This window comes from Battus philenor, unplaced genomic scaffold, assembly GCF_028537555.1.
Source record: "Battus philenor isolate CCGP_79_NKW_IND1 unplaced genomic scaffold, ilBatPhil1.0.hap1 SCAF_29, whole genome shotgun sequence".
Classification (NCBI taxonomy): domain Eukaryota; kingdom Metazoa; phylum Arthropoda; class Insecta; order Lepidoptera; family Papilionidae; genus Battus; species Battus philenor.
This window is the reverse complement of record NW_027181692.1, coordinates 4,257,865-4,284,803: the sequence shown is the minus strand read 5'-3', so window position 1 is coordinate 4,284,803 and position 26,939 is coordinate 4,257,865. Positions and strand designations below refer to the sequence as shown.

The 26,939-nt window shown below is 36.0% G+C and overlaps 2 protein-coding genes across 4 annotated transcripts; both read left to right on the top strand.

The window, feature by feature from the left end:
• gkt (glaikit) lies at positions 1–26,939 on the top strand. Of its 3 annotated transcripts, none has more exons than XM_068769684.1 (14): positions 1–40; positions 1,391–1,489; positions 3,260–3,410; positions 4,258–4,472; positions 5,479–5,658; positions 6,274–6,376; positions 15,801–15,923; positions 17,655–17,750; positions 19,777–19,947; positions 20,605–20,773; positions 21,986–22,088; positions 22,513–22,612; positions 23,520–23,730; positions 24,417–24,558. In XM_068769684.1, the coding sequence occupies exons 2-14, from the start codon at positions 1,411–1,413 to the stop codon at positions 24,537–24,539; spliced, it is 1,824 nt and encodes a 607-aa protein (XP_068625785.1). In that variant the 5' UTR covers positions 1–40; positions 1,391–1,410; the 3' UTR covers positions 24,540–24,558. The 3 variants fall into 3 exon arrangements, with proteins under 3 accessions (XP_068625785.1, XP_068625783.1, XP_068625782.1); XM_068769682.1 differs by lacking the exons at positions 1–40; positions 23,520–23,730; positions 24,417–24,558 and adding exons at positions 47–197; positions 25,785–25,995; positions 26,794–26,939; XM_068769681.1 differs by lacking the exon at positions 1–40 and adding an exon at positions 47–197.
• Positions 8,437–10,045, top strand: LOC137926150 (probable citrate synthase 1, mitochondrial). Its single transcript, XM_068769685.1, has one exon. It carries the CDS (start codon positions 8,491–8,493, stop codon positions 9,889–9,891), a length of 1,401 nt encoding a protein of 466 aa, XP_068625786.1. The 5' UTR covers positions 8,437–8,490; the 3' UTR covers positions 9,892–10,045.

Here is a 26,939-nt window from a genome sequence, read left to right as displayed (position 1 = left end):
CGTATTATCAACGTATTATTGAAAACAAAACTTGAGTTATGTATGTTAGATTTGCTTTGAAGTTGTGTTTTAGTATTTGTATATATAAATCTTATCGTTTATAATTGAGAAAATACTTTAAATACTACGATCGACATTTGTTACGATTTCTTTACACATTATGAGTTATTCGAATAAACGCTTTCAGAAAATGGAAAGTATGTGAACATATTTGACTTTTAATAATTTTTAAACATGTTCAATAGTTATAACAAAGTTTTGGGAATGGTTGTAATTTCTTTATGAGAATGACTGTTTGTAACTTCTACATTTGTGTTCAAGTAGTCAACTTGCGAAAATTATTGAATGTCTATACATGTGTATTAAATATATATTTCCATGATAACAAGTAACATGATAATATTAATGACTATAGCTTGCATCTCATTTGAGATGGACTGTTTTTAACTGGCTGTTTTTAACTTTATAAAGAAATGCATCGACAGTTAGTTAACCGAATTATTAATCTCATTAATAATTTCGTTAGTTTTTTTTTTGGAGATGCCTCAATCAAAGTCTGAATAAGTATTTTAAGAAAAATATTTCAAATTAGTTTTTGTGTTTATTAATCTTCTAAGAAGGTAACTTCCCAAGTTTCATTTAAAAACTTTTTTAACTCAAGAATTATATACAATGTGCATATTTTTAATCTTTTTAATATTGTACATACCAGTAACTTTGCCCCTTTTACTTTTTTATGTATAAGTAATTGACTGATTGAACTTCATTCTGCATAACAGCCATTAAATACAAAATTATACAGAATTATTAAGTAATATTTTTATCATGAAAGTAAATATCAATAAGTTAAAAAATTTCGTTTTTCGATTATAATTTCATATTTTTTACTAAGAACAAACTTTAAAATATCATGTATAGGATAATTATTATCCTTTTTTAGTTGAATGCAAATCTTAAAATACATACATTATAAAAATTGATACATTTGTTCTTGAGCCATAAATTTTGTAACTAAAATGACAATATTTTATTTGAATAAATTATTATGTGCTAGTTAATTCATAGCAACTTAATAATAGATTGTCATGTCTGTTTTGGCCCATTACTCTTTACCCATAATTGAATACCTTGCCTCAAATCCAAAATAAATATTAAATTCTCAAGTTAATCTTATATAAAATTAATTTTAGAGGTTGTTTATCTAGTTAATGTTATCTAAGTATATTTTGTTTTTATTTATTTTAAATGACTTTAAAGTCTTATGACACAATACAGGCTGCTACTAACCAATCTTGGAAATCTATGGAGGAGACCTATGTGGAACTGTGAATGTTTTAGGGCTGAAATAGTAATGGTTATATTTGTTAATTTATTTTAATTATTTTTCTAGACAATGACCAGCCTAAAAGGATGAAAAAAGAATGTAGTTATGGTGAGAAGTGTTTCCGTTTAAATCCTGCACATTTCCGAGAGTACAGCCACCAGCACTGTGAGTAACATTTGTTTTTATATATATGTGTCATCTTAAAGCAATATTTGTATAGAATATGATATTTTTTACTGACATTTCAACACACTTAAATCAAGGACTATGGCAAAGTATTCCTTATTTGTAAGTATTGGTATGTCTTTTTAAAGAAAAACCCTGTCAAAATTGAGATAAAAAATTCAAAATATGTTGAAATTAACATACCCACATAGGGTTTATACATGATATTATTATTGAATGATTTATGTGATTGTTTAAAATAGTAATTATTTTTCTCTTCAACATACAGCATATCCTGGTTTATGATTGTACATACATAAAAGTCATAGCAAATTTAAGACAAATAGTAATTTCAATCCACATAATCTGAGGAATAAAAATCAATTTACTGTACCCGCTATTAGGCTCCATAAAGTGTCTCACTCATTTGTAGGTCAATGTATATGGTCTATAATAAACAATGTGATATGATGATGTGAGGTGATATGAGGTGATGTGATGTGATGATCTCTTTGTATATTGTGTAAGCACTGGCTTTGCATAAAAGCATATTATATTGCTCCCTTTCGAAGTATGTTCATAATAAAGATGTTTGAAAATGAATTGTTCTAATTTTAATGAAAAATGTTGTTAGGACTATCATTAAAAAAATTACAAATCCAGCGGAGTTGTTAACTAACAATGATAATATTAGTAGTAACGGTTGACTGGTAAAGAATGTCTATAATTCATTAAGTTCACCATTACACAATGAGTAAAAATAAATAAATAAGCACTACCATTAAAGCTACAACAGCTCAATAATACCTATATGTTTCAAGATAAAAAAATGAAGTTTGGCAGTATTTTGATGATTTTTTTATGCAATAAATACTGTTTAATAATAAAATTACTATATTTAGACATTATGAGCAAATATAACACCAATAGAATTAAATATAATGTCAGTTTAACATATATATATGAGATAGTTAACTAAAAGATTGACAACTTCTCACAACTATATTTCTTATGTATACCTAGCAAATGACACACAAGATCAATGAGCAGTAGTAGTCTTGGTGAGAAGGAGCAAGAGTTAAGATCGCAGATCGCGGGTTCGATTCCTGAACTCTCTTTGTTTGTTTGATATTGAGTTCTGAGTTTTCTGAATCAGCAACAGCAAGTTTCTCATGCGCTGAAAGGTTTTATCAATTTTTAGTATGTATAGAGGTGTTTCTGAATTTAAGTAATCGAAACTGCGTAAATATAGTTTGTTTATGTAAGTGATAAATAAAAATAAAGTAGAATAAACAATAACACTTGGTTTACAAATATTAGAGATGTCAAAGTTCTTTTGATGTGTAATAATTAATGAATCCCATGGATTTTATGATTTCTAGCCCTATTTACTGAAGGTATTTTTTTATGAGTTGGCATTCCAGTTAAAGACTAAGTAAAAATGTAATGGCCTATGAATATAATCTAATTGTGCACAAACATTCATACACACACTCACTTGCACACATACAGTCACAGTCACACAGACTCACATTTGTTACTTTTACAATGTTTATGCTTTTATGTATTGATTTGTGCTTGACCTGCAGATTATTATATTATAGATTTCAAGAATGATTGGTACTTCGATGTGTTACAAAACTTGAGTGGTTTTACTGGACTCTAATTTATTAAGATTTTTAATTCTAGGTAATTTAGTTTGAAAATCAATATTATGATCTCGAGTAGTTCATAGGCAGCGCTTTTAAAACTTCTTTGTTTATGTTACAGTGGAATCAATAATTGACAGTTATGATGGTGAAGGTGAATACCCAGTACCTGAAAGGCTACATACACAGAGGATGATGATAACAGATCAGATAAATGTTTTAATAGACAATAATTTGTACACAAGAGGAATAAATTCAAGTAAAAATGTAATGTGAGTTTTTAGTAAATTAATTTATAAATAGTTGTAACTATTGTAACATTGACACCACTTCGAGTCCATTTTTTTTAAATATTATTTAATAGCTCTTAGGTATAAAGTTTGGACTGAGCTCATTCTTTGTTGGCACTAATCGGTGTAACATAACTCCTGAAGATGCCCTGTGAAGGGGTGAAACACGTGTTGAGTGATTTAACGGTGGCAGTTGTGTAATTCGCATTGTTTGCCGCATGCGCATTTATCAGCGGGCTTGCGGGCAGTGCACTTTGTTGCACGACTACCACTACATGTGCGGAAGTTGCTAAATATTGGTCCTTTTCTTACTTGGGATCGACTTCCGCAAAATAACGCCTAATTACATTAAATATATAAAGTTTGTGTTCAGAAGGTTCTGTCTGACTGGTCTTATTAGAAATTGATGGGGAGCCTATGGGGACCAGTGGGCGCCCTCCAGTTGAAATGATGATGATTAGATAAATCAACTTACTACTAAAGCAGTATGTGCTTTTACCTGATAATACAATTTTTTACGGATGCTTTTTTTATGACAGATGGTCACAGTTGTTTGTTTGGCATTTAAAAATTCAGGTTTGAGTGGACAGGGTGGAGATGGTGCTTAGCCTAAATCTATATTTTGTAGCAAAGCTTGTACACTCTCTTTAGATCGCTTGGGTAGACTCTACGGAGAACTCTCAAGAAAAGACCTTGTCACTAAGAGTGCGTTTAGCAATCCGTCTCTTCGAAAAGCCCTGGGAGAAGAATTGGTGGAAGAAACTCCAGCAATGATTCTATCTATATTGGGAGTTGTCCTCATCTCTTTTAAGTCTCCTCATGTTTTTAGAACAGACAGCGCAGATAAACAATCTAAGCAGTCAAATACAAGTGTACAGAGTTGTTCTAAGGACATAACAAATAATAGATTAAGCGTGCCAAGTGGAAACAGCAGCTCAAGTAAAGAATCAAGAGTAAACAAAGAAGATATAAATGAGACAAAAAGAGAACAGATTGTTAAACGGGAGAAGAGTAAATCGCCTGTGAATGAATCACTTAACAAAGGTATGTTGTTTTGGATATCTGTCTTGCTTACTGTTCTTTTAAAAGGAGTTTTATACACATTAGCCGAACATAGTTTCTTTTATTTATTTGTTATCAGGCTAGGAGTTACAACGAACTGATTAGTAAATATCAAATGTATATCAGATAATGAATAACTTTCATTGATTAGTACAACAAGGATGCGTCTACATGGGCGGAAATTTTTGAAATAACGTCTGTCATGTGCAGGGCGGACTCCATGTTTATCAATCAATCACCTATCTCCTTCACTTACTTTGACAGTACAATTGTCGAATTAAGTCCTGTAAATATGCTATTATTGTAAAACTGATTCTTCATGCAGCTAATACATAGGTATATATATAAAACTAGTACCTCTTTTCTTTATTTAATGGAATCAAGCGTTACCTTACGGAAGTCCATCCTAAGTAAGAAAAGGACCAATATTTAGCCACTTCCGCACATGCAGTGGTAGTCGTGCAACATTTCCACGGGGCATCTTCAGAAGTTATGTTACACGGATTAGTGCCAAACACAGTCTCTCAACACTCTGGCTAAATATTGGTCCTTTTCTTATTTTCTTTATTTCCTATTTCAGCCGTAGAGCATAGACTGATGAACATAGGAACACCCATAATTATCCGATTGAAAGTGTTCAACGACTTTAACAAAGTCACCTCTTCACTTTGTGGGTGAACATACCACGCTAAGCTTGTCGGTCTGTGGTGTTCGTTTTAGCACCTTTGCTCCCAGTATCTATTTGTTCTATGAGCTATGTGGCGTACCCACTGCTACTTCTGTTTGCCATTCCGATGGACTATGTAAGTTCGTTCGTGTAGACGAGATCCATAGGGATCTTCTCATTCCTGAAACTATCTATTATAGAAATCCCAAGCATAATCCACCCCACTGCTCGTTGAGCGAATTAGAGATTGACGATAAGGTTCAATTTGGTGTGTTTGTATAATAAATTACTCGATTACTAAACAAGTCACAAAATTTTCAGATGGAGACTACAGACCAATTATTCCGCCGACACGGCGACCGGAACAGTTCCTCAAAGTGGTGCTTCCCTCTGGCAGGATGGCAGCGAAGCACGCTGCCAGCGCCCCCTATCACATCTTCTATACAACAATATCTGACAGCAAGAAAACTCACACGCAGCCCAACTCCATAACGTTCCTTGGTAATCTCATAAAGTATGACTTGACTCTTAGTAATTTATATTACTTCTTGTACATAATTGTACTTATTCTGTAGCATAATTTAATTTTAAGGTAAATAAAAAATAACGAAACCGACTTCCAATTACCTTGTATAATGTAATCATTCTGAAATATTTAAATTGATATTTTTTTTTTTTAAAATGCAAGAGGCCAATAACTTCTGGCAGTATAAAGTCTGTAGGGATAGACTGTAAACACGAATTCAATTTAATATGTAATTCTTATTTCGAAAACTCTTTTTTTTACAAAATAATATATAGTATTTCTCAAACTATTGATTTTTGTAAATGGTGTAACATACATATGATAGCAGATGAGCTAAAAATTTTAAAATTAAAATTTATAATATGTTTAATCAAGTGGGAAGTTACTTGTATTGATTATTTTAACATTATAAGTAGTAAGCTACCATCGGCTCGGAATGCTGATCTTTTAAGAAGAGGCGACCAGAAACTCAACAAAATTCTCTTTTAAATGAAATTTTAATGAAAAAAATTTTTCATATGTACATTAATACATTTTTAAATTTACCTTTTAGAGCTTGTTACTGACACAAGTTTATTTTCTAATTGAAGAAATCCTGGACCGAAGCCTGGGCGAGTTGAAGTGTTCTTTGCAAATCAACTTCATGGTGGAGCCCGGCTGGTTGCTCGCACAGTACTATTTTGCTGGATACAGGTAATAATAATATTTATAAATGCATTGTGAAATAGCCTTACCCATAAATGCATGTATTTGCCAATGATCTTTATTCTGTTCTATTTTTAAATTGATTCTTCTCTTTACTTGTCTTTGAAATAAATTATTAAAATGCCATACAAAAACATTCAAAGTTACTTTCTTGTTTTAAAGTTACTCTTAAGTCAAAATCTTTAAAAGTACTGCAGTAATAATAGACCTTTGACACACTGGTTATAGACCTTTGTCTATAACCGGTGTGTGTTGCCAGTGATAACTTAGGAATCTGAGACGTGGTCGCTGACAATGGGCCTTATAAAAAGGATCCTGGTAACCCAGACAGCTATTGAGAGAGTTATGCTCGGATATTCGCTGTAAGATCAAATCAGAAATAAAAAGATCCTCGTTTGATGTGGCAGTTGTTGGGGATGAAAGGTTCTCGAATAGTGTCCACGAGGCTGTAGCACGGCGTGGGTACGCTTTCGACTAGATGGATTAACGGCATAATTAAGATTGTGGGAAGTCCCTAGTTGCGGGCAGTGCAAGAACGGTTATCGTGACGATTTTTAAAGGAAGGCTTTGTAGTGGATGTCTTTTGGCTGAAATTAAGTAGACACATTATTAATTTATTTCTTTAACCTATGTTTTTGATGTTTTACCATTGTCTGTGTTTTAATTATATATATTTACATTATATAGTCATGCATTTAAGGGTAAATATTTACTGGACCTCTGAGTAGAAGTGCCCTGATATCGCAATAAATTAAAATGATGGTGGTAATTTAATTATAATTTTACAAAACTAGGTAACAGTAAAATAATACGTAGTAGTAGACTGACAGATCAAACGAACATGCCAATACTGCATAGCGACACAAACTGTCAAAATAAAAAATATAAAAAACAAATAAGAAAAGAGGTTTTGAATGACCCAGTCAGTCGCCAACACTAGACATGGACCGATGATAATCTGTAATGTCAGATTTATAATAAGCACAAATTCCAGCTTTGAATATAGTCAATCATTATAAAACTAATAAAAATGGGAAAAGAATTATCACCAAATATCACATTAAATTGAATTAATAAATAAACTTGAACAGTTACTAAAGTAGTTGAATGGACTAAAGCAGAAACTGGAGGTTAAGCTGCTATAGCATCATGCAATCATTAAGTAAAGGAATTGGAAGTGTTTTAGTTATAACTGCAATTATGAATAAAAATATATTATGAATTCATTAATAAAATTTAAATAAGGATATAAATTTCACCTTTCATAATTCATTTTATTTATTATTCAAGTAATAATTATTAAAATCGACCACACACACACACACGCACGGACGCACGCACGCACGCACGCACGCACGCACACACACACGCACACACACAGACATATATATATATATATATATATATATATATATATATATACATATAAATATATATATATATATATACATATTAATATATTTATTCGTGTGTGTGTCTTGTGTCATCTCATTTGCAACCCTTGAGTGTCTCCTAGACATGATGGGCATTTCCACGTTCCCCGTTGAGGCCCCGAAAATGGTTCAAACAAATGTAGTGGAAAGCCTTTTTACAAACTGAACGTGGTGGTCGCTGTCATTACATTCAGCGCAGGATCCTTAAGTAGATTAGCTGATGACGTATTTAGGGGGCAATGATAGCTGCCTTGTTTAAATAAATAGTAATTTCAAGTACAAAGACCCTGCCGAAATTGTAATAGCAAAAACACTAATATGAGTTAAACCGTTGAACTAGACTTAAAGTGGATAAACCAAAATAAAAGGAGAATTAAAAGTCAATAACACTCCACGCAATATATCCACAATTCATTAGATTTTCAACTATTCAAAGTAAAATTATATATTTTAAATAACAAATTGATACAGAGTAATTGACCAAACGTCTAACAAAGGAAATCCAAAACTACCTTCCAACATTATAAAGATACAATAATAAATATTGACAGCTACGGTGCTTTACCCACATGCGTTGAGTATTCAATGTCATATTACTCGCGAATGTTGTTGATCACGAGAAGGGAATTTCGAATCGTCATTTGCTTGTGGTAAACGCCCAGTGGAAAAATGACACTTTTTAAAATGACTTCTATAAAACTTGTAGAACTACGCAGAATTTGTCCAAAACCAACAGTTGTGTTAAGAAACTTTAGTGCTGAACAAACCAACCTGAAAATCATTCTACAGGAAAAAATACCAAAAGAGCAAGCGAAGATTCGTGAATTCCGCAAACAACATGGCGCGTCCAAAATCGGTGAAGTTACGGTGGACATGGTGTATGGTGGCATGCGCAGCATCAAGGGTCTAGTGTGGGAGACATCAGCCCTTGATCCCGACGAGGGAATAAAATTTCGCGGACTTTCTATTTCCGAATGTCAACAGAAGTTGCCCAAGGCGAAAGGAGGTTCTGAACCTCTACCTGAGGGCCTCTTCTGGCTGCTTCTAACTGGTGATTTACCTACCGAGGCTCAAGTTAACACCCTTTCTAAGGAATGGGCTCACAGAGCTGAACTCCCAGCCCACGTGGTAACCATGCTGAAGAACATGCCCAGCAAGTTGCACCCAATGTCGCAGTTCTCCGCCGCCGTGACTGCACTGAACAGTGAATCTGCTTTTGCAAAAGCTTACGCTGAAGGTGTACATAAGTCAAAGTACTGGGAGTACGTTTATGAGGATACAATGAATCTTATTGCGAAGCTACCCGTGGTTGCCGCAGCCATTTACCGCAATACTTACCGCGACGGAAAGAGCGCCGGCGCAATCGACGAGAACAAGGATTGGTCCGCTAACTACTGCACGATGCTGGGCTTTGACGATCCGCAGTTCAACGAGCTGATGCGGCTGTACCTCACCATACACAGTGATCACGAAGGTGGTAATGTATCGGCGCATGCCACGCATTTGGTTGGGTCAACTCTCAGCGACCCGTACCTGTCGTTCGCCGCCGGTCTCAACGGTTTAGCCGGACCTCTGCACGGTTTGGCTAACCAAGAGGTGTTGATCTGGCTCGAGAAGCTTCGCAAGCAGGTCGGTGACAACTTCACTGAGGAACAGCTTAAGGAGTTCATCTGGAAAACTCTCAACTCTGGTCAAGTGGTGCCAGGATATGGACACGCCGTTCTCAGGAAGACGGATCCGAGATACATTTGCCAGCGCGAATTTGCCTTGAAGCACCTTCCTAACGATCCTTTGTTTAGACTCGTAGCCGCTTTGTACAAGGTGGTGCCTCCGATTCTCACCGAGCTGGGCAAAGTCAAGAACCCATGGCCGAATGTGGATTCGCACTCTGGAGTGCTATTGCAGTATTATGGCTTGAAGGAGATGAAGTATTACACGGTGATGTTCGGCGTTTCGCGCGCATTGGGAGTGCTGGCTCAGCTGATCTGGTCTAGGGCCCTCGGCTTCCCCATCGAGCGACCCAAATCATTCAGCACCGAAATACTCATGAAGCAGTTGAGAAAATCGTGAATTCAATAACTATCGTAAACGTCGATACGCGTGTGATTTGTATCAGAATAGTAAAGTGATATGAAAAGTATAATAAATATACATTATTATGTTTAATTTTAATTCGCTAAAGTTGGCACTTAAAGTAACGTCCAAATATATTGATTAGATCAAACTCCACCATCAACAACGTACTTTGAAAACATCACAAGTAAATTTACATGGACCGATATTAGTATTTTTTAATTTATATATGTGTAACTTAAAAAAAATACAAGATTTGAAATATGTAATAAAAAAGGATGATAAAAAAATTGTTTTTTTTTTTTATATATATATTAAAATCAACATTATTTACATATATATAATAAAAGTGTTATTGAGAGTGATAAAATAATGCATCAATTAGATCCTGTACCTGCATAATCCTGATATTGTATAATGAATGCAGTGTTTTCTTTGGTTTGGTGGCAGATTTATGTCTTAAAACTTAAAAAAAATGAAACATTTGACTCATAGTAATAATAAAATACACATACACATACAATATAACAAAATAAACATAGTAAAAGCATTGAACGATAGAAAAGAAATTCGAATTTCATTTTTAACCCTTTATAGCCTAGAGTTTCAATTTTGATACCAATCTTTTAAACCGAATGTTCACATTATTATTAGTTTTTTTTATAGGTTGGCTGTACGAATTTTACTATTGTATAATATTCTTTCCAACGAAATTAAAAAGAAAATTTATTTTTCCCTTCATCTAGACCCTCAAGCAAACATAGTAATGTGGGAGTGAATCACGCAGGCGAATAATAGATGTAAATCTTTTTCAAACACTTTAATTTTTTCACGTCTTACATAGTTGACATCAACCGCACGACCGCCATCTTACACGAGAATCCCCTAATCCATTCATACTCTTCATTCATTCATCAATCAACCGCTCACTTCCTTTACTCTTACGTTCCGTTCCCACACTCGGTCATCCTGACTCATTGACTGTCCTCAGTCAAACGTCTTTCTCTTATACTATTACAAAAATAAATTTAACAAGTTACAGTATACATCTGCTAAAGTGTAAAAAACTAATCTTAAATTATACAACTTCTACAAAATAAATGAAAATAAATGATAACCATCAATGAGGTTACAATTAGATAATTGGCCACCTTTTCATAAAATCTGCAACAGAAAGAGTTTTATTTGGTCCTTCATCAGTAGTATTTACCTTTTCAACTTCGTATCTGTCTTTGCATATAACTCTTGATACACGATATGGCCCCAGAAACTTTGGTTTTAATTTCATAGCTGTTCCGAATTGTGTTCTCTTGATGGCTACTAAATCACCCTTCTTATAAATGATACTTTTCTTTCTCTTCTTATTAAAGTTTCTACTGTTCTCTTCTTGAATTTGAAAAATTTGTTCCTTTGCCTTTTGTCTCTTTTCTTCTCTATTTTCCATAAAAATATCTCTTCCTTCTTGTAAAAGAAGTTCGCGAAGCTTTATATCTTCTTTGATTTTCATCCTACTTCCAATCATCAACTCGTACGGAGTGCATCCTATACTTCTCTGGAAGGTGCTGTTTAAGTAACGCTGCACTCTATTCACATGCCGATACCACAGGTCTGGTTGCTCAATGCACAACTTTGTGAGGACTGATATAATGGTTCTATGGATTCGCTCGACTTGGCCGTTTCCCCTTGGTACGCCTGTTGTAATCTTGATGTGCTCAATCCCCTCTTCTTCACAGTATTGTTCAAATTCCTGGCCTGTGAAAGCTGTACCACGGTCACTTATAATCCTACTAGGGTTGCCAAAATGCTGCTGATGGATTTTTAATTTGTCTATTGCCTCTTTGCTTGTCGTACTCTTTGTAGGAAAAATCCAGACAAATTTTGTGAAGGCATCCACAATAGTCAATAAATAGTTATACATCTTCTTAGTTTCCGTCATAGGTCCAACATGATCAATATGAATTGTATGTAGAGGTACATCTTCTTTTTCTATAGGATTCAAAAAACCTTCCTGCTTACCTTCCTTCCTGGTAGCCAGTATACAGGGGATACATGTCACAATGTAGTCTTCAATTTTCTTGGGCAAGTCTTTAATATAATAGTCTTTATTAATCAAATCTGTCATCTTTCTTTTACTAAAATGTCCAATTCCATGTACTCTTCTTAATATCTCTGTTTCCATATTCTTAGGTATTACAAGTAATCTTTGTGCAGTTTTATAGAGTAAACTATTTTCTACAAAATAATCTGAATATGACTCCAGTTTAAGAATGTCCATGATAGCTTTTAGTCCTTCATCATTTTCTTGTGCTATTTTAATCTGTTCGTGCATCTGCCTTGTAATTATCCCTACATATGGTGGGTTTCGACTTAATGCGTCAACGTGTCTCATTTGGGAGCCAGATCTATGCTCTACCGTGTAGTTGTATTCTTGGAGTAATAAAACCCATCGTGCCACTCGTGTCACCAAGTCCTTCTTACGCAAAGTCATTTGAAAGGCTGCACAGTCAGTCACTATCTTAAAAGGTATACCAAATAAGTATTTTCTAAATTTTTTCACACCTTCAATGACTGCTAGTGCTTCCAGTTCATAACTTGTGTATTTCTTTTCACTCTCTGTTGTCTTTCTACTAGAATAATAAACAGGATGTAACTGTCCGTCATCTGAACTCCTCTGCATGAGTATAGCTGAGTGTGCATATTTAGATGCATCTGTGTGTAGTTCTGTAGGTAAATCCGGATGATAAATCTTTAGTACAGGTTGCTGACATAATCTTTGCTTCAGGATGCAAAAAGCTTCTCTCTCTATGTCGGTGAATTGGAATGTTTCATTTTTTCTCAGTAGATTCGTCAGAGGTGATGCTATTGCGGCATAGTCTTGAATGTACTTCCTGAAATATGAGGTTAAACCAACGAAGGAATGCAGTTGTTTTAATGTTTTAGGCTTGGGGAAATTCATGACTGCGTCAACTTTATCAGACGTAGGTCTCACTGTCCCGTCTTCAATAGTGTGCCCCAGGTAGTCCACACATGTTGTCAACAACTCACATTTTTTCCAGTTAATTTCAAGCCCATATTCACTAGCTGTGTTAAGAACTTCTTTTAATCTTTGTAACCCTTCCTCGTAATTTTCCGATAATATTAATAGATCGTCAATAAATATTAATAAATGTCCTTTGGCAACCAAGTCTCGGAAAATTATGTTAATATATCTTGTAAAATATTTGGGACAAATCGATAACCCAAATGGAGCCCTTAAAAATTCATATTGTCCTGCATGAGTGACAAAAGAAGTATACTTAATAGACTGCTCATCTACTTTTAGGTGGAAAAATGCATTCTTCAGGTCAAGCTTCGATAAAACTTTGGCCTTAGCTAGCTTATCGATGTGGTCATCTATTACAGGAAGTGGAAATTCATCTTTTACCATCTTACTGTTTATTTTACGGTAGTCTACACAAATCCTTACACCACCATCCTTTTTCTTTACAAGAACAAGTGGGCTACAGTATTCAGAGAAACTAGGTCGTATTATTCCATTATCTAACCACTCGCTAACTTGTTTGTCAACTTCTTTTTCCTCCATCAATGACAATCTTCTCGGACGCTGCGCCACAGGGATATCATCGGTTAATATGATTTTCATTTCGATTGGAGCTTCTTTCATTTTGGTCGGAACATAACTACTCACCAAATGCTCAACTTCTTCTTTCAACCGCGGATCTGTAACCAAACAATTAGGTTGCCCTATCTCGCTAATCGTACAAATTTTATTTAACCATGAATTACTATCTGGTGACATTACTAGTACTGATCCCTTATTGATGATTATCACTGCATTAGATAAAAAATCTTGACCTAAAAGTAAATCGTATGGCATAACGTCGTTAGGCACAATGTGAAACACAGTTTCAAAACGTTGTCCATCTAGTTCAATAATAGTAAAAAACCTTCCGCACGAACTTACGCGCTTTTCACCAAGTCCAGTTAAAGTCACATTTTCACGCTGATACGTCGTTATTCCCAGATCAAAATATAGTTTTGAAGAAATTAAGTTTAAATCGCTACCACTATCAACTAAACAGTTTATATTTCTGCCGCAAATATTAACAATTTTAACAGATTTATTCCTCGTAGCGTTGTTGTTTACATTCGAGTTGACAGCTGTCATGACGTCACTAAACAATGTCTGCTCGTTGCCGCTCATTGGTTGTCGTTTACGGTCACCATTGTTGCTTAGATTGTTTCCGCCATACTCATTCATTTCCTGTGACGTCACGTAGAACTGTTTTCTAGAATGAGCGTTTGTTGCACCTGACCCGCTAGCGCCATTTTGCGTTTGCTGTTGCCTGTTGCACTGCATACCTTTGTGCCCAAACTCGTTACAACGAAAACATTTTAGACCTTTGTTTCGATGAGGGCACGCATCAGATGTATGGTTCATTTCTCCACAGTTAAAACAACGCACAGGCCGCCTGTTCTGGGTCTTATCACGGTGATTCGCACTACTACAACTTACACTGGATCTTCGGTGTAAATTCTCCTTGTATTTTTCATACAATTTAAGCTTCTCTTTTAATTCAGTATAAGTACTTACGCCGTATAACAAAATTTTGTTACTTTTGTGATCTGTGATGCCTTCTATTATGTATTGTATTGCGATATAATCCGCTAACTTTCCTCGTCTGCCTAATGCCTTCATTTCCAACATATAATCATAGCAATTTTCGTCTTTTTGCTTCTTACGTTTACTCATGATTTCGTGAATTTCTTTTGCATTTATAGTTTCCGGAAATTCTTTTCCTATAGCCGTCTTGAGTTCATCGTATGTTTTAAATGTTTTCTCGGAGCGCAACCACGCCGCTGCAGTCGAGATCAACGTCCGTCTTGCTAATAGTAATTTTTGAGCCGATGTTAAATAAAAGATTTCTGCGTTGTCCTCGATGTCTTGCGTCCATTTTGAAACTGGGTAAGTTGGGTCGGTTCCCGAGAATTTCTTTATGGAATCTTCCATGTATAGCAGGTTATGCTGTAATTTGCCTCTGGAGTCTCCTTCGCTCCCGTCTTCGGATGTCATTCTTCTTTATATTTAAATGGGTCGTACTCGTGGTGATTTCTTCGTTATGGAAAATGCGTCGTGTATTAGTCGTCTTCGTGTGGATGATGTGTGGCTAACTGCTGCTCGTTACAAACCTCGTTGATGTCGTTATGCGATGGGGGTTGAGGAATAAAATACCGAAATATCGGCCGTCGTCGTCGTTAATATAACCTCAATCGCCTCGCCGTCGTTGAGTAATCTTACGCCGTACGCGCACTCCTGGTGTTTATTTCTATCCCGGACGAGCCCCCAAATTGTGGGAGTGAATCACGCAGGCGAATAATAGATGTAAATCTTTTTCAAACACTTTAATTTTTTCACGTCTTACATAGTTGACATCAACCGCACGACCGCCATCTTACACGAGAATCCCCTAATCCATTCATACTCTTCATTCATTCATCAATCAACCGCTCACTTCCTTTACTCTTACGTTCCGTTCCCACAGTAATATAAAAAAAAATCACTTTCGTAAATCAGGCTATTAAGGGTTAAAGAGTATGTCATTCATACGTCTTCCTTCGAGTAGCACAAACTTGGTCCTTCCTGTTTATACCATGCTTACTGGAATAATAAGATTAACATCTTTTTATTCCATTCTCATGTGTTAAGTTCACGAACGTAATGGGTCGGGAATATCCCGAGTAGCGCCGCACTTATGGTTCTCTCTTAACTTGTAGATTTAAAATTAAACATAGTAAACTAGGGAGATACATTTCGCGTAGCCTGTAAAACTGCGTCAATTCACTATAGAAATGCTCGAAGAACCATGTCGGAATCGTAGGTGAAAATATTTTCTTGACTATTCCAGCGGTAAGAAGTTGACGATACTATACGGCGAGGACTGCGCCGATATGAAGAACTTGAGTAAGAAGAAGCCGAATGTTTCCGCCCACTATGTGTCCATGGCCACGCCCTTCGGCAAGCATCACACGTGAGTGAATATTTTTCTTCTATAGATTCAATTAATATTTGTGCTTATAAAACTCCGGTTATGAGATTCGAACAGAACTAACTTTTTTATTATACGTTCAGAAACATACATACATTTTACTTTATAACAATGACGGTAGGAACACTATACAATCTACGTTCCAATAGATGGCGTTACATGTATATTAATTAATAATTATTTGTATATAATTTCCACACTTATATCTATTTTCATCTCACTTGCACTTATTTACTCTTAATTAATTTGTATCCGCCGCAGTAATTCGACATTTTACATATCTAAAAGTTTTTAAAAATTGATGAGATCAGATAGCTTTCTAAGCTAAACTAAGCTGGTTGCTAGCTGGCCTCTAACATTCCCCCATGCCGGACAGAGTTACTTTGGCTTCTTCGTTCGGATCGCTTCGTCTTTACTCCCTATTTGAGATATGGGGAATGGTAGGTAGTGATTACCACACATAGTATAGGACTAGATGCAACGGGAGTTACCGCATCATCATATAAACCAGGAACCAGTTCAACAGCTTACAATAATACTATGCATAACATGAACGTGAGCTTTTTTGTATAAATTATATAGTTTATTTCCGGGACTTAAAATGTCGCATTCTTCCTTTAAGCTGTTTATTATATTATAAACATTGTATAGGGCATTTAAGGTGCGATCTATGTATTGATTCAGATTATCCAAAATGTTGTTTTATTCTTCTCTATCTATTTTAATAAATCTTTTAATGTAATTTTATCTATATAACCAATCTGTGGACGCGGCGAAGGTAGCCCTCTCACAAGATGCACATAGTTAAGATCAGAAAGTCTCTGAATCCGCGCAGCATCGATCTTTACAGGAAGCCCATGCTCAGCAGTGGACGTCTATCGACAGAAGAGAAGAGGAAGGAAGAGAACTAATTTATAATATCTTGATTTTAGAGCAGAGTTCCCCAAACTTTTTTGTGTCGTAGACCCCTTGCCATGTTTTTCCGTGTTAGGTAGACCCCCTACTTACCTGATATTGATTTCCTGTAAATTTATTTGTTTGTCCCACATTCGTATTTATAGAGTGACGAATTGAACTAGTCAGTGCAAGGTAGCGAAGCTTTGAGACTGCGACTCTCAGGTTTTTACAAGTTCAAAATGTATTGCGACCACAAAGCGAATAGCAACATCCTACAACTTACACAATTTTATAAACAAACAATTATTTTTTTACTTCATAGGTACTTTTATAAATAATATAAATGTTTTGATATTATAACATAGTATGATGTAAGTGAATAGGTACTATCAGTGTATGTGTTGAGATACAATATCGTGGACCCCCATTTTCATTTCATGGACATTTCATTTCATGGAAATTTTTTTTCGCTGAAGTAGACCCATTGCAGGTTGTCATCGACCCCTAGGGGTCGATATAAACCACTTTGGGAATCATTGTTTTAGAGTGTATAGCTTCCTTTTAATTGGCATGCTGTCACTATGGTGTTTGTCAATATGTGTGTGTAAGTCTCATTATCAATAAAATAAAAATAAATAAATATTATGTACGCTCATGGGCTAATATGCGTACTAGTATTTTATCGATGACCTTGTGTAATGTTGCTTCTGGTTTAGTTTTCAGAGTCCTAAAACAGCCAGCGTTGTAGTATTTCACTTAATCATAAGAATTACAAATGTCACCTAACTGTTGATTCCAAAAGTTAATGTCTTTCAGGAAGATGATGCTTCTCTGTTACGAGGATGGATCGTTGAGGGTGGTTGTATCGACCGCCAACCTTTACGTAGACGACTGGGAGAACAGGACGCAGGGGTGAGTTGATCAGTCGAAGAATCAGTCTTTAGCTACAATGACCGCTCCAGTACTCACGCACCAGCTACTTCCTGTAACCTTAACTCTGTCAAAGTTAAAGATAGATTTAGAGAGCATCGCCGTAATGATGGACGACGACAACCTTCGCCCATCATTCCTATCGTTTGCTCGTAGGGTGGTGAGTGACACTGTTAATAGAAACAAAACAGTAAAGATAAGTAGGTACCTAATAAACTGCACATAAAATAACTAGTCAATTAATAGTAGGAAGAATAGAATAAAAAAAGTGTAGTAATATATTAAGAAAGCATTGTGCCGTTATAGAAAATATATATTTAATAAAAAATGGGTAGTGGTTGATGGCGACAAAAAAAGCACACAAAGAAAAATATATATGTGTTTAATTATCTAAGGGTAGTGGGCAGAAGGCCTGGTCTAATTTTACATCGCAGCTCGGTACTCCCCTGTTGGTGGTGGTAGCCAGCCGCACGATCTTCCAGGACTGTTCAGGCGGCAGCAAGTCGAGCGCAGGGAGCGCCGGTAGGTAGCAGGATGTGATGGTTCCGGTGAAAGTTGATATGAATTTCAACAGTGTAAGACTTGCAGTCTAAAACTTGCAGTGTAAAACTTGCAGTGTAAAACTTGCAGTGTAAACCTTGCAGTGTAAAGGTCGCAGTGTAAACTTTGCAATGTAAAACTCGAAGCGTAAAACTTGCAGCATAAAAGTCGCAGTGTAAACTTTGCAATGTAAAACTCGAAGCGTAAAACTTGCAGCATAAAACTCACAGCATAAAAGTCGCAGTGTAAACTTTGCAATGTAAAACTCGAAGCGTAAAACTTGCAGCATAAAACTCACAGCATAAAAGTGGCAGTGTAAACTTTGCACCTGTGAATAAATGTCACAGTTATGATATACATATATAAGTATATGTACAATTTGCTCCGCTGACAGTAAACCCGGAGATGGCTTGCGATGAAGTAAGGGCAGAAACCGAAAGCAGTTGATGTGATTGTTTACTGTCAGAACGGAGTTACAAAATGTAAAGCATGTAAAATAAAAATAGAAGAGATAAATAAATAAACAATTGGAAAGTAATAATGAATACATAATGAAGGAACTATGGACACAGACAAAATGTTGAGCTCTAACTTATAGATAAATGCTACTTAATAATGATGTCTTTATAATATTTGTTCAACACTTACCCCTTTGGGGTGCGAGGCGATGTAAAGGTTGTGGCGATCCCAACTAATTAGGGGTACGAGAGGCCTCCAATAGCGGGGGCCATTAAAAAAACCTTAATTATGTCATCGGTCTACCTAGAGGGGGCTTACCTAAGCCGCGTCTAGCGGTTCGTGGTTGCCATTCACGAACTATTTAAATATATACAAGATAAGGAGTAACTAAAACCTTACACATTTTAGAGTCATCATCGTGGCTCAAAGATTTGGCGAAATGTTATACAATAGATAGAAAGTGAAGAAAACTAATACGAAGTGTCGTAAGTTCTGAATTCAATTGTACAATTTTATATATGTATGCCCTTTGTATGTCTAAAAACTTTGACCATATTGTTTTAGATATAGTCTTAAACTATTAAATACAATAAACTAATAGCATCTATTTAATGGAATCAGGCGTTATTTTGTCCATCCTAAGTAAGAAAAGGACCAATATTTAGCCACTTCCGCACATGCAGTGGTAGTCGTGCAATAAAGTGCACCGTCCGGCTGGCGGACGGTGCACTTTGAGCCGGAAGTGGCTAAATATTGGTCCTTTTCTTACTTAATAGCATCTAGCAAAACTCTCTAAATATTAGAAATTAATTACTACTATAAATAGTAACTTACTATAAACCTGACCGAAACCACTGTACCGTGCCTTAGGTATGCGCGCGGCGAGACGGGAGGGTTTCAACCGTTTCACTCTATAAGTGCTTATGCTCTTTTTGCCTCAGTCTCCACCTCGTCCCGCTTTCTGCGCGTTACAGCGCGTGTGGTGTTACTAAATAATGTGTGTGTACAGGCTGTGGTTCAGTCCTCGCTGCGCTCCTCTCCCGGCGGGGGGCATGCCGTACGACGGGGAGTCCCCTACCATGTTCAAGCGATCCCTTCTCCGATATCTGCACCATTACCAGATGCCGCAGCTTACTTACTACGTAGACTGGGTGAAGAGATGCGACTTCAGTCATATCAAGTATGTATCTTAATAGCAACAGGGTTTTATATCCTGTGAAGTAAAAGATATAATGGTCTAAATAGAGGTGCCTTTGGTACCCATTAAACTTAGTTATCGGTCTTTATGAAGGAGGCCTATGACCAACGGCGGACGTCGTCGGACTAAAATGACGATGATTATGAGAATAGCTGCTGTTGACGATTGTTAAAAACAGAGCTCCTATCAAAATAATCTTTGTTCATATGTCGACAATTTTCAGAAATTTAATTCATTTTATTTCAGATTCTGTTTTTAACTAATAGCTATATTACAGCAGCTATATTAGTATACAGCTATATTAGTATTGGGTTAAAGATAAATAATTTTTTAAAATAGCATAACATATACCATATTTTTGTACTAGTTTTGTGGTAGACATACACCTCTCCTCGTAATGGTACAAAACGGAGTAACCCAGTGCAGAGTAAGTAGTAAGTAGTAAGTGCAGAGTATCATGGCAATCTTTTTGGACAAAATTACAAAAAAGTCATTGTGTTTGTTTGGCGAACATATCGGATGAATCGCAGTGTCGGGGAAGACCCATCAAAATCCTGAAACCATTGTTATATTGGAAGCTTAGAGCATTGACAGTAATATAAGAACCTGAGATTTAAAATCTCTTGCACTTGTCTCCAGTGTGTTCCTGGTGGCATCGGCTCCAGGCTCACACTTCGACACCGAGTGGGGCATGACGCGTGCAGGTGCGCTACTGCGTCAGCACTGCTGCGTGCCGCCCGCTGAGAACTCCAGGTGGCCACTACTGGCGCAAGCCAGCAGCCTCGGCTCATACGGCAAGGACCCGAAGGTAATACACCACACACTCACCATCTCCTGCCTGAACTATTCCTCGTTACTTTATAAAGCTAGGTAAGGAACAGCTAATGTATATACGAAGTCATAAAAATGACTAATAAAAGGCATCTATAACCATAAACACAAATAATGAGTTGCCAATTCAAGCTTTAGTATAGACAAGCAAGGTTAAGGTTTTGGGTTTCAATTACTTGTAACCCCAATCGTTTCCTTAAAAAATATAAGTATAAAATAAAAGTATCTCTCTGTATCAATTATCTTTTTTATATATGGCTCTCTTAGATGAAAAGTTTACTGCCCCTTGACAATTATATGGATTTTCTACATACTCGTATATACACCTTTTTAATATTTAGATATATCGTCATCGTTTCAACTCATAAACGCCCACTACAAGGCATAGGCTAGAGATATCTATATACCGTATTATGATACTCAAAGAACCCGTCTGCCCATGCTCTTAAAACTTGTTTGTAAGCAGTGGTAATCCTATATAATTAATGCACAAAGAGTGAATTTTATAAGATTATATCTCGGAAATCAAACCTGCAATCTACGATTGCACATCTCAGTTCTTTACCGCTGTGAATAAATTAATTGCTTAATGACTCATTGAAGAATATTCGTTAGTGTCCACAAAATAAACTCTGTGTTGGTTGTGGGTTTTTTTCAGATGGGTATTTGTTTGGAACCCTTGTAACTTTAAGTTGAACGGTTCCATTATAAGGAAGCTCAATTTCAATAAAAAGATTATCACTTTTTTTTCTCATGACGTGGTTTCTCATGGCAACCACTGGTGTAGTCGTCAAGTTGTCCGATATAGATATTAATATAAATAAAGGATTCTAGGCTAAGTGATTAGGCAGCCATCTTATATTCAATCCATTAGTGTCAATGGCCGTAAGGAAATTGTCAATAATTTCAAATAATATGTACCAAAGCGTTTTTTAGTATTTTGTCAATTATAGTGTTACCGAAACCGCTATACCGCGCCTTAAGCGCGGTGAGGTGGGACTGTCAACGTGAACGTAGGACTTACAGAACGGAGCGACCGGTACAGTGGTGTCCGTAGCACAATTATATAAGTGTATTTAATCTTTTCTCTCTCTCTCTCCTACATAGTTATGATTTTGTATCTATTTGTCTCATTTTAACCAAACGATATACCAAAAGGTGTAAACACGACTTATGTTTCCATCGACAGCTGTGGCTGACCGGCGACTTCCTGCACCACTTCACCAAGATAAAGGAACAGCCGCAGACGCTGTCAGCTTCAGCGGAGTTGAAGCTCATCTACCCCTCGCTAGGTACGTAACAGGTATTGTTTTAGCTTTCTACAAAAAAAAATGTCAAAGTCTTTTTATCTGTCTATATAAAGGACTTCGAATTTGGTTGTCACTTTGCCGATAAAACCTCTTTAGCGTTTTGACACAAGGGCGCCCGAAAGGTCGGAACTTCGGCTTGGTCGGTTGCTGTTGCCTAGCTAATATCACTACTAACACTTCGGAAAGCGTTAGGGCTGTCAGAAGTGGTGGAAGAAGAAACTTCTGCAACAGTTCTATCTAATATGATCGGGGGTAGCCATCCTTTGTGATCTAGGATCCGGCATCGCTTCTTACGAGATCGCTTGGTTAGCAAATTTGCAGATCTTTACTCATAGTGCAAATAATGGTGAGATTAGAGGTAACCAAAGAGAATTTTTGTACAAAAACTATAAATGTTTGCTTGCAGAGAACGTGAAACAGTCGCACGACGACCTACTAGGCGGCGGCTGCTTACCGTACGCGGCCGAGGTTCACGCCAAGCAGCCCTGGCTCAACGACTACCTGTAGTAAGTTACGGTGACAACCCTGAACACAGATAATAAATCATCTCTTGTCATAGACATTATCATATTTCTATATATATTCTTAACGTATCATGCAGTTTCATATTCAATATTTCAATGTTGTCAATTGTTCAACCTAATGTTTTTTTCATGTGCGCTCTGTTTTTTTGAAACATTTCCTTTTAGATGTATTTTTATAGTTTTTTTTGCTGTACAATAAAATATAAATAAGTAATATAAATATATCACACCTGTCAATATTAAGTATTGATATATTCTGCTACTAAAAAAAAACCGCTAGCGACAAACTTTTTTTGTATTTTCTGATACAAAATCTTTTTATAAAAAAAAACCTTACCCAATACTAAATTTGCAGTCGGTTACATCAGGCAAGAAAATCAGCACTACACAACTGCAACCTACTTTAAGTATTAAAAGTATTAAGTGTATATTGAGTAGTAAATTTTACATCCAGCAAGTTTAACGCTGGTATACACTTTATAAGAAAACAACTATGATATAAGAAATACAAAACTCATTATTTAACGTTCCGCTTGTAGAAGAATAAAAATGAGAGAGCACACCTGTGCAATAGTTTAAGTAATTTACTAAAGATATATAACAATACTGCACTGTTTAAAAAATAAACATGATTATATATATATATTAAACATCCAACGACCTGGATTTAAAAAGAAGTTAATCATTAATCATCATTTCAGACAAAACGCCATTACACACACTAAACACTTCCGCCTTAGAATAACACAAAGATCGTTTTCAACCGGTCTTTTCTGAGCAGGAACTGTAAGCAGTGGACGTCTATCTTTCTCCGTTCACTGCTCGCAAGAAGAAAACAGTGTATGTAAGATCTATGTGTATAAATTACATCCATAAATGTATGTTGCAGCCAATGGCGCGCAACAAGCACTCATCGCAACCAAGCGATGCCGCACATAAAGTCGTACACGCGGCTGTCGCCAGACGGCAGGAGTGCGGCGTACTTCCTGCTCACATCTGCTAACGTCAGCAAGGCGGCCTGGGGCTCCCTCAACAAGGGCAACCGCGCACTCCGCATCATGAGCTACGAGGCCGGTGTTCTCTTACTACCTACCTTTGTTGTGAGTACGGGCTTTTTGCCATCAACACTGAACTACCTAACTTAATTAATTCTGTCGTCCAGGACTTTTGCTACGACGCGATTGTTTAAGTTGTACCGACTTGTTTTATCGTTACGTTTTAAAAAAATATATTTATCTTTCTGATCATTTACGGATGTCTTGTTTCTACCAAACTGTGTTTTTTGTCAAAATTTACACTTCTACGTTCAAAAACAATTTTTTTTCTCGACATTATGTGCTGTCTGCTATTGTTGTGAATTTACATCTAGTCTAATTTGACATAATGTACTTGCAGCTATCACTTAAAATAGTTTTATTCGCAACATAAAAAGCTCCGAGTTGACAGTACTCTTTATGTGATCCTAGTATTCAAAACTTAGTTTTTTTGCCGTAATATTAATCCCTTTAACCTTTGTTTTGATATATGACAACTTATTTTTATAAACTTGAAATAATTTTGATTTAACCTGGATTGCATGGGATGCTTTTTAGAGTAAAAGTAATTGTCGATTTCAGTCATTCCTAGGGTCGATATTATTATGTACACATCAAAAGCAACTATTGAGTTTTTGGCCAGCTCTTCTAAGATCAACATTAAGCCGGTAGTAGCTGGTTGTAGCTAAACGTCTACTTGAATAAAGGTACATATTTCGATTTGTTATTGTAGAAGCCTGTTCATATTCCAGATCAAGAAAGATGTGTTCCCATTGGCAGAGGGCGCAGCTGATCGCCTGCAGCTGCCATACGACGTGCCGCCCGTCCGGTACGCTGCCGGCATGTCACCCTGGGTCTCAGACTATCTTTCCTAGGGTTTTTATATCGAATAAATTGTTGAAATCAAATTGTCTTTTAATCTAAACCCATAAACAGCAAACAATTAAGTCGAGGTTAGGCTATTTTGGCACTTTTGCGTCGCTATACGTTTATTGAGTGACAGCCCAAGTCGAGGTACCTTTAGAGGTCCTTATTCCAGGTGACTCCATCGAGAGTTCTCCCAAGCGATTCAAAAGCTGGACGGTCTACGAAAATTCTTTAATTTGAAGGGACCGTAACAACATAATATCGTGTGTGGTCCAGATAGTCACGGGGCTATCGCTATCGCTGTCAGATTATTAAAGAATAGTAAAAGAACACTTCCTTCATCTCTAAAATAAGATATTGAGTAGCATTTATTATTTATCCGGATTTTGTAATAACTTACTATATATATATATATATATATATATATATATATATGTTTGTATGTATATCTGCAGTTTTCTTTTACTCTGTAATGTGTGGTATACTCTAATGTTTTTTTCATGTGCGCTCTGTTTTTTTGTAACTTTTCCTTTTAGATGTATTTTTATTGTTTTTGTGCTTTACACTAAAATATAAATAAGTAAAATAAATATATCAGACCTGTCAATATTAAGCATTGATATATTCTGCTACTAAGAAAAAAACCGCTAGTGACAAACTTTTTTTGTATTTTCTGATACAATATCTTTTTATGAAAACACCTCACGCAATACCAAATTTGCAGTCGATCACATCAGAGGCAAATAAATCAGCACTATACAATTGCAACCTACTTGAGTATTAAAAGTATTAAGTGTATATTGAGTAGTAAATTTTGCATCCAGCAAGCTTAACGCTGGTACACACTTTACAAGAAAACAACTATGATATAAGAAATACAAACCTCATTATTTAACGTCTCGATTATAGAAAGAAAAAAATGAGAGAGCATATCTATGCATTAGATTACCTAATTTACTAAAGAAATGTAACAATACTGCACTATTTAAAAAATAAACATATGATTATATATGCGTCCTGGACAACGGCCTGGATTTAAAAAGAAGTTAATCATTAATCATCATTTCAGACAAAACGCCATTACACACACTAAACACTTCCGCCTTAGAATAACAAAAAGACCGTTTTAAACCGGTCTCTTCTGAACAGGAACTGTAAGCAGTGGACGTCTATCTTTCTCCGTTCACTGCTCGCAAGAAACAAACGGTATAAGATCTATGTGTATAAAATATATCCATAAATGTATGTTGCAGCCAATGGCGCGCAACAAGCACTCATCGTAACCAAGCGATGCCGCACATAAAGTCGTACACGCGGCTGTCGCCAGACGGCAGGAGTGCGGCGTACTTCCTGCTCACATCTGCTAACGTCAGCAAGGCGGCCTGGGGCTCCCTCAACAAGGGCAACCGCGCACTCCGCATCATGAGCTACGAGGCCGGTGTTCTCTTACTACCTACCTTTGTTGTGAGTACGGGCTTTTTGCCATCAACACTGAACTACCTAACTTAATTAATTCTATCGTCCAGGACTTTTGATACGACGCGATTGTTTTAGTTCTACCGACTTGTTTTATCGTTACGTTTTAAAAATAATATTTATCTTGATTATCTTTCTCATTTACCATGTTTCTACCAACCTGTGTTGTTTGTCAAAATTTACACTTCTAACTACGTTCAAAAACAATTTTATTTCTCGACATTATGTGCTGTCAACCATTGTTGTGAATTATTGCCTTATTTGAGATATTTATTTTTTATGATAATATTAGATATATTATATTATTTATTTTATGCTATTAGATATATTATTTATGATGATTTAGATTTATTATATATGATTATTGATTAGAGCCTTATTTGACATAATGTACTTCCAGTTATCACTTAAAATAGTTTTATTCGCAACATGAGAAGCTCCGAGTTGACAGTACTCTTTATGTGATCCTAGTATTCAAAACTTAGATTTTATGCCGTAATGTTAATCCCTTTAACCTTTGTTTTGATATATGACAACTTAATTTTATAAACTTGAAATTATTTTGATTTAACCTAGATTGCATGGGATGCTAGAGTAAAATTAAATGTTGGTTCAGTCATTCCCAGGGTCGATATTATTATGTACACGTCAAAAGCAAATGTTGAGTTTTTGGCCAGCTTTTCTCAGATCAGCATTAAGCCGGTAGTAGTCGGTTGTAGCTAAATGTCTACTTGAATAAAGATAGATATTTCGATTTGTTATTGTAGAAGCCTGTTCATATTCCAGATCAAGAAAGATGTGTTCCCATTGGCAGAGGGCGCAGCTGATCGCCTGCAGCTGCCATACGACGTGCCGCCCGTCCGGTACGCTGCCGGCATGTCACCCTGGGTTTCAGACTATCTTTCCTAGTGTTTTTATATCGAATAAATTGT

Bases quoted from the DNA above. Each gene is read 5' to 3' on its own strand.
- gkt (XM_068769682.1), top strand. From the start codon at position 161: ATGAGTTATTCGAATAAACGCTTTCAGAAAATGGAAA. The intron at 4,473-5,478 runs GTATGTTGTTTT...CAAAATTTTCAG, and splicing joins GAATGAATCACTTAACAAAG to ATGGAGACTACAGACCAATT. The intron at 15,924-17,654 runs GTGAGTGAATAT...AATGTCTTTCAG, and splicing joins CCCTTCGGCAAGCATCACAC to GAAGATGATGCTTCTCTGTT.
- LOC137926150 (XM_068769685.1), top strand. From the start codon at position 8,491: ATGACACTTTTTAAAATGACTTCTATAAAACTTGTAGAACTACGCAGA.